Source organism: Anoplopoma fimbria, chromosome 19 (genome assembly GCF_027596085.1).
Source record: "Anoplopoma fimbria isolate UVic2021 breed Golden Eagle Sablefish chromosome 19, Afim_UVic_2022, whole genome shotgun sequence".
Taxonomy (NCBI): domain Eukaryota; kingdom Metazoa; phylum Chordata; class Actinopteri; order Perciformes; family Anoplopomatidae; genus Anoplopoma; species Anoplopoma fimbria.
In genome coordinates this window covers 18,011,866-18,020,399 of record NC_072467.1, presented here as the reverse complement: position 1 = coordinate 18,020,399, position 8,534 = coordinate 18,011,866, and the positions used below count along the sequence as shown (strand labels likewise).

Sequence of the window (8,534 nt, the reverse complement as noted above, 5' to 3'; positions counted from 1 at the left end):
TCCCTTTAACTCTCTGACACTTGACACTAATGGGGCACAATGAGGCCTCTGACTTTTACCAACTATGTAACTCATCTGATCAGGTTTTTATTAAAACAAGTTAACAGTTAAATAGACAGAAATGTGTGATAACAAGTACAGACTAACAAGACACATGGTCTTACTAAATTAAACTTCTTTTTAAATTGTGAAATTTAAAAAGAATTAAGGCCAGGTCTTTCCAGTAATCCACATAAATGGAGTACACATTAAAAATAGACAAATGCACAACAGTGACATGCCATGGTTCTACTGACAGAGTGACACCCAAATTAAGCTGATACTTTTTAATGATGTCATGAATAAATAATTGTCTAAACTGCAGTTTTGTTGACATGAAGTTTGTTGAACCAGCTTAAAACAAATTTAAGTAAAATGTCAACTGATTTCTTCCCTATTTATTTAAGCCAAAGTAAAATAATGAAAAAGATATGATTAAATGCAGTGCATTTTTAGCTCATTTTTCAAACACCGCAAACTATCAACCTACACAGAAATGCTTCTCTAACAATGTGGATTTTTAAAAAGGGAAATAATCAGCACATTAAGAAAAAAAGGCTAAATGCACATTATAAATTATTATTTACTCATTTTGAATAAAGCCACTGAGCCATTGTGTTGCAGTAATTGCACTATTATATAATGGGAAGGCTGCCATTGTGAATAGGTCACTGCCTAGGTTAACCAAGTTAGCATACAATAATGCATTTTAATTTGTTTACAATGGAAATATAACATCTGCAGTCAGTCTGTGCTCCCTCCTTCATGTGTGCATGAGGGACCATTAAGACGGAGAGGAAGGGCCGCGGGCTGAACTCAGAGTCCAAACAATATGACTCACCAACCTTCAGAAGTACTTTACATCTCAGAAATGATTAATATTCCACACATTCAACAGCAAAATCTCTCTTCTGCATAACTTCTCAATGGAGCCCATAAGAAAACAACACATGGCTGACAAACATGTGTATACAGTTTTTTGAAATGCTTAATTATAAATGTGCACTTTTTACTTTGCGACATACTACCAGAGGACTGTGCAACACACACATGCACATGCAGTTAAGAGTGCGTTCACTGAATAAGTGCAATTCCTCAACTCCCTGTGGTGCTTCACTGACAAAACACCATTAACAGAGATTACTGCATGTCAAAAGTGACATGGAAACGTCTGTGTTTAGGTTACCAGAGCTCTGAACAGCTGGTCAGAAAAAAAGAAAAAAAAGACCCTGGAAGTGCTTAGTCCATTACAGACTTGTAGTCTGAGTGCAGTAATATATTGTCCTGAGGATTTCTAAATGACGAAGACACTAGGTAGATCGATGGATGAGTAGGTACTTCCTGCTTGAACTTCCTGGCGCATTGATTATTTATTTAAACAAATACATTTCAAGGCCCTGGGTCACTTATTTTCTCTCTCAAATAACCATGAATGTATGATGAGATGTTCAGCAAAGTGTGACTCTGACAATGTATTGGTATGATCTATATCAGAGCATATACAATGAGCACCACATTCAGACAGTCAAATATTGTATGACTGAACCGCTACTTTGCAATTAGTACCACACAGACACATATACAGACACACACATCTTTGACATATTGTTAACCTAAGGCATGGAACAATATAATCGATGTATGGGCACAAACACTTTACTATATGGAAATATGAACAGCTGATAGACTAAATGTATTTACTTTGAGTGCAGCCAGTTGGAATTCTTCTCCAGCAACTTGTTAATTGAATAACAGGCCATCAGTGTTTATCACCTTAATACATATAAGCTAAAATGGGGCTTATAGCCAGTCTGAAGGGCATTTATACTGCAGTCTTTCCATTACATGATGGCTTCTCCAACCTTGTCTGTGTGCCTTTCATCACTTAAACAGCTTATGTTAGTCAGCAGCGATCACTTAAGGTCACATAAATGTCTCCGTAAAATCCTAACACTCCTGTCTCCTTCTCGAATTCAATGTGTAAAGAATAAAATGTTCTTTCAGCTGAACAAAATGTTGTGATAGTGCATTAAGGAGCAAACATTACAGCCTTCGAACACAATTCTGACAAAGAACCTTCGCAGTAAAACCGCAGCCAAAACAATTGTGATTCAAAAAAAGATCATGGCTTCCAGCTGATTCAAATCCCCCAAAGAGCACAGAGAGCTTTGACTGTCTGCAGAGTGACAGTCAAGAGAAACTTGTGACTACTTATCAGAGCTGTTTAGACTAATTAGTATCTTCTGCAGCTAGAAAGTGAATATTGTTTTTCTAAAGAAGTCTCTTATCTAATACAGAACTACTTTTCAGTTGTGATGTTTTTTCTTTAGATTAATAAATTGTAAGAAAGTAGAAGAAGAAAATCCATTAAACAAAGATCACTACAAATTAGTTTAAAAAAAATAAGATTTTCACCATTTTCTTCCCAGAGAGTTCACACACACTACTGAATAGTGACCAAAACACATGGGGTAAGGGGGCACAAACTGAAGGATATAAACCAGTTTCCAATACCTGATGATTTGTTCTATGGTGAACACTTGACCAAGCAGCTTATAGCGGATCCACCACGTCACAGTTTGCTCCCATGCCCCCTCTCTGAGTCTTTGCACACCACTGGACATTATCAACATGGATGAAAACACTGTCCTATTAGCTATCCGGACATAACCACAGTTTTTGCCAATTTCATCTTTGCCTGGGGCAGTGGTGATTTAGAACAGCTAATAAAAGCCACGGCATCCATGCCTTAGATGGCTCATTAAACTGAATGACGCTGGACACGTTTGCTGGATTTCCCTCAAAAACAGTCACGCTCTCATTCCTTCAGTCTGTTTCTGACCACAGATGTTTCAGCACAAGATTACAATGTGCTTTCCTGACCTGTCAATGATAAAATAAACACCACACACAGTGCAATGTCATTTTTACAATGACCACTATTTATCATATATGGAAATGACACTTCATAAATAAATACAACCTGAATGATCTTGATTTCATCAAGTAAATAAGCAGCTTTGTGTACAGAACTATTTTGCACTCATCACTTACACATGTAGATTTTACAGTATAATGAATAGCGTATAAATATAATGGTCAACTGCTATACAAAAGTGTACGTTTTCTATCTCTGTTGTCTTTTGAATAGGTTGCCTGTTTAAACACTTGATTAAAAAAAAACATTAAACAAACATTGAAGTATAAACAAAGTACACCCTGATAACGGATCACATTATGTATTAAGTTGCTCTTGGTTAACATTAGTTTTTCTCTCATTCTTTGGTTAAATACAACTCAATGTGCCTCCTTCAGAAGTGAGTCAAACATACCTGAGGAGCTGTCAAGATCCTGTGACACCTTGACTTCCATTGCATGTACCTTCAGTGCAAATCCCCCATCAATAAGTTTCTGAATGACAACTTATAGTCTGAAAGGCTGTGCAGTCTCATAAACCTGCCACTGCCACAGTGCAGCGCTCAGAGCTGTGAAGTAGCCCGGGCGGTGCAGCGAAGATGGATGGGTGGAGTTTAACATGTTGACGGGTTAAGCGCAGCACAACATTACAACTCTCAAGTTATTGATTGTAGAGTAGGAACGGAACTGCTGATTCATCACATGGAGCTCTCATTAGTCTAGACGTGATTGGAAACATTACCAGGAGTGCCTTGAATTTGATAGCTTAGAATGGCATAATCTGCTGCAATGAATGTTAATTAGCCTACACTTTATAATCGGTTATTTATGTATTGTAGCCTAATAAGTCCCACACTGAATTTTCTCTCTAAATGTCCCTTTTACTTTTGATCTAGCCCAATATAGTATTTATGGGAAACCAGGAAATGTATTTAACAGACTTTATTCTGATCCCCTCTGCATTTATTGTGCTAGTCGTGAGTAAATTGCAAACCAAACATCAGAATAAAGAAGTCATGGATGCATTATATTGTCATTATCACGTTAGATGTGTCCCTCGCCACACGGTGGTGCTGTTGGACCAGCTTTGAGCGTCCACCTAACACACTGAGCTACGTTCAAGATCCTACTATGAACACTTTTAAACGCAACAGGTTAACTAATATGTTTTGTTAATACGACTGCTGCTCAACTACTTACGATTTATTAATTATTTAAAAAAGTTGTATTTTAATCTCTGACATGAAATTAAACACTATATTAGCTTTTTTGTGTGTGTTTACAGCACGCTCGCAACATGTTCTCTTCTTGAACACTACCTTGTTTCGTCAGCCAGCTGAACTGTGACCAAAACAAACCCAGAGGGATAAATATCTGGCTTTGACGTCTGACTTTAAAGCATATTTTCCCCAAATGCCATTGCGATTAAACAAGAGGTGTGAGGAGTGATACTTTATTAGGTGTCTTGGAGAAGCAACGTGTGCTTGTAGTGGTAGTTTATGCTTATGCGTTAGCTAGCATGCTAAGCTTTCGCCTCAGTTGCCTTAACAATCAGCCCTGCACTTTGAAACTGGCCTAGCAGCTACTAAACCAGTGATAACTCATTTCCTACGTTGCCTTTTACTGCCTGGAATAACAACCTCCAGTATGGGGATGTGCATGGCGTGCCTTGGAGGAGCAGCAGACGACGTTGTTGTCACTCCAGATCCAGTGAGTTAATTTACTTAAACGTGTTTTACCTGCTGTGTCAACAGATGCATAATGAGTGCCACACGTGTGACATGACACGTGACGCAAACTAGTTGTACTATGAATGTGATCTGTCACCAAGGCCTTACTAGGTAGTGTTTAAGAGGGGTTGACTGTGTTTAGCCTCTGTAAACACTGGGGATGTCAAGTATGCTCGAGGCCCAACTGAGTTATCTACCCATGTACAGTACCAGTCAAAAGTCTGGACACCTTCTCATTCAATGGTTTTTCTTTCTTTCTTTCTTTCTTTTTTTACATTGTAGATTAATATTGAAGACATCCAAACTATGAAGGAACACATATGGAATTATGTGGTAAACAAACAAATGCTCAACAAACCAGAATATGTTTTATATTTTAGATTCAAAGTAGTTGAATGAGAAGGTGTGTCCAAACTTTTGACTGGTACTGTAGTTGGGTCTACTGACTACTTATAGTTACAGCTTACAAGTTACACTTTTTTTTTTCTTTCTTTTTTTACAGGAGATAAGGAGACGACAATTAGCTGAGGCCGCTGAGAAGAGACAAAAAGAGGTGAGTAAATTTACAAGTGGATGCGTCTGTTTTTTTTAAATACTATTTTGTGTTGTCATATTAAGCTAAAAGTGACTCTTCTGCAAAAGTTTTTCTATAAATCATATCATTATGACAGTGGGGTCATTGCAGGCTGTAATGTTGCTGATTAGTATTACCATTTCTCAGGTTAACGCCTTACAGTTCAACAGCAAAGCCCACCACAGCCTCCAAAATAAACAGCAAGCTGAACAGTGCTCTAAAAACAATATAATGAAAAAACTGAGCATCATAACCTTAACAAGGATAGGCTTTAATGTAGGGTTGTTCAGGCTGCATTGGTTTTATCGTGATGTTCCAAACAATCAAACTTTGTAGCCTTTTGATTTCATATTTACATCCCATTCAAGGTAGATGCACATGACAGTGTGGTGAGTGATTTCTTTATTATACAGAAAAGCCACTTGCAAACCCGTAAGAGGCGTGCTAAAGTTGCATCAAGGTAAGTATACATGGACCAGAATGAGAACCTTTCTTGGCCAGGTGACTCTTTTGGATTGGCTGATGGCTCACCTACCACATGTTTCTGAGACAAGTCACTATTTTCACCTTTTAAAATCTCCTAAAACACAGAGGATTTCACACTTTCACTACAGCAAATTGAAGCACTGAGCCTTAACCCACAGCCATGTTTTAGTTTGCTGCTCCATCATTTATCTAAATTGCCTCATTTGGCAGTTGAATGCCCCTTTGCTACTTGCGATTGAACATACCTTGTGCTTTTAGAAAAGTTTGTGATAAAATGATTGATTAGAAATACTTTTGAAAAATATGCATGATTTTAAGTCAACTTAAGCTTGTTTATATTTTTAACATTTCAACAAGATAAAAACACAGTTTTAAAGAAGCTATTACCTTTTTTTTTTATATAAACATTTTTGTTGAAATCATTGCCTATATATAACCATATAAAAACACTTTGTTAATGAAGCCAGTGTCCATTAGTGCTTGATATATTCCATTCTTTTTCAGACAACATACAGGGGTGTTAAAAATCCAGAAGCTGTCGAGAAAAAAGAAAAAACAAGAAGGGATTGAAAAACAGGAGATGACCTCCTCGGTGTCTGGTGGTGGCGGCGGCGGGTTGAAGGTTAGTTTCGTGTTTATCCTCAAGATGTATGATTTCAAGAACAAAAGGATGATCCTGAATGACATTCATGAGGTCCAGTGCAAATTCAATTCTTTGAGCAATCTCTTTTTGTGAATCTAGAGATGTTATGCAACATACAGTTTAGTAATACTGAATCTTCAGGTACAATGTGATGGTGTTAAAAGTTGGAGTCTGTTTTGTAATATTTAGCTGAGTATAGAAATTGCCATTAAACATTTCTAGAACAAAAGCAAAGCATATTGGTCTCTTGAACTCATCTGAAAAATGCATTCAGTATCATTACATAAAGCAGTAAAATATTCCCCCCCCAAAAAAGGATTGTTCAGCTGTAATTTATCTAAAACCCGGTAAGCAGTAACATCATAATATATCTCATTTCTTGATGGATATTATATAAACAATTAGCACTAGGTCTCAAAGAAGATTGAAGATTGTTCTGATGATTGTCCCCTCTTTGTTTTCTAGTGGCAGGTGGGCTGAAAATCAAGATGGTAACAGCTAAAGTCTTGACTCTGAAGTTCAAAACAACATGAAGTATTGCGGCAAGATGACTTGAAAGATGTTTGAACTGCAATCCATTTTTTTTGTTGCCTAATTTATGATGTTATGAGACAAACAACAACAGTTTTCGTGCTTTATGCAAATCAGTTTGAAGTGATTAAAGACAGAACAGCAGGACTTGCCCCCTTGTTGCCAAGTTATACAAGTCGTTTAGACCTTTTGGAAAAGTTAGGGATGACACAGAACATTTAGAAGCATGAACAGGTCCTATTGTATTAGTGTTATTTGACCATTAATTAGACAGTCTGACGGTGACCAACACGAGATAACACAAAAGAATATGATTCTAATAATATTCTTATCTGACGACTGTTGTCACTGTAAGACAAAACTGTCCAACACTTTTCATATTTTTTTTTTTTTTTTTACTACACTGCTTTTGGTTTGCATATTCGAGGATGTGTTAATTCACCTTGGCCACATTACTTTTTGTATGACTTCTCCTAAAGTCAGTTATGCAAATGACACATTTCACAAGTGTAACACAGTTCATGTTTACAAAAATACAAAGTGTGCTTATTGTATTTAGTATACAGTAACACGCATTTCACTTTTATTTTATTGTGGGCTCTATTTGGTGGCAACGCAAAGACTTGTGCTAATAGTGCTTTAACTTTTAGATATTTATTGAACTTGTAATGCACGTTGCCTGCCCCTGATTTGTCCTTGTTGTATATTGTGATGAGAATATGTTCGTACTTGGTGCAACGTCAGTTAATCACTAATTTGTTGATTCCATCATGAAGTACAAACTACATACTTGACAAAATATGCAGCAGCAATAGTATGCTGCTGATTAATATAAAACAACACTAACACATTCTCCAACCAGTAAAAATGAAAAGGAGGTGCACTAGGATACACCGTTAATGACCTTGGGCACATGGCCTATTAATCTGTGCACTGGTCTTTGCCATTACTTCTTTAATAGAGCCCTCTTTGTTTTTTCTCTGCACAGTTTGAGTTTGTTGCATTGAATTGTAATGTTTTTGGAACATTGATGTGATGCCTGCTTAATTTAAATGAAATGTTTGTGAATTGCCATATTACAAACAGAAGGTTTCGTTAGACATGTATTTTCACACATTTTGTCTTCAATTGTTGAACAGCAAACATGCTTGCTCACACTCTTATGTTGGGAGAGATTTGTGTCACCTACAATGGAAACAGAAAGATACTGAAGGAAAAGAACAAGTGAAGTGTGTACAGTACTTAGATAAATATTAACTTTGACTTGCCGAACTGAGTGCATTTCTTACAGTCGTCACTTGAAGTGCTTCCGGTGCTCTTGCCATTTTGTAGAACAGGAAATTTAACCAATGTTATTTGTTACAATAAATCACATTTCTGCTTCTCGTGTGAAATTCATGAAACTTTCAGTTCCGATAAGATTTTGTTGAAATGGTCAGTGATAAAATTGCAGCATACTTTGGTTGAGATGTAAGTAAATACTTAAGTCTAATGTTGATCTGTTGAATATGTACTAATATTTTTCAGTCTTACAAATATTTAAAAGGTTTAAATTTGAAAAGCTCCTCATCTTTGGGTTTTAAGTCAGAAAAAATACCCAGTCCTGATGAAACGA

The 8,534-nt window shown here is 36.7% G+C and overlaps 1 protein-coding gene across 1 annotated transcript; it reads left to right on the top strand.

Moving 5' to 3' along the window:
• Positions 1-4,304: 4,304 nt before the first annotated feature.
• On the top strand, positions 4,305-8,301 carry svip (small VCP interacting protein). Its single transcript, XM_054620432.1, is given in 5 exon segments — positions 4,305-4,665; positions 5,188-5,238; positions 6,250-6,284; positions 6,286-6,367; positions 6,854-8,301. Coding segments are annotated over 5 exon segments (246 nt in total). The 5' UTR covers positions 4,305-4,602; the 3' UTR covers positions 6,869-8,301.
• The last annotated feature ends 233 nt before the right edge of the window (positions 8,302-8,534 follow it).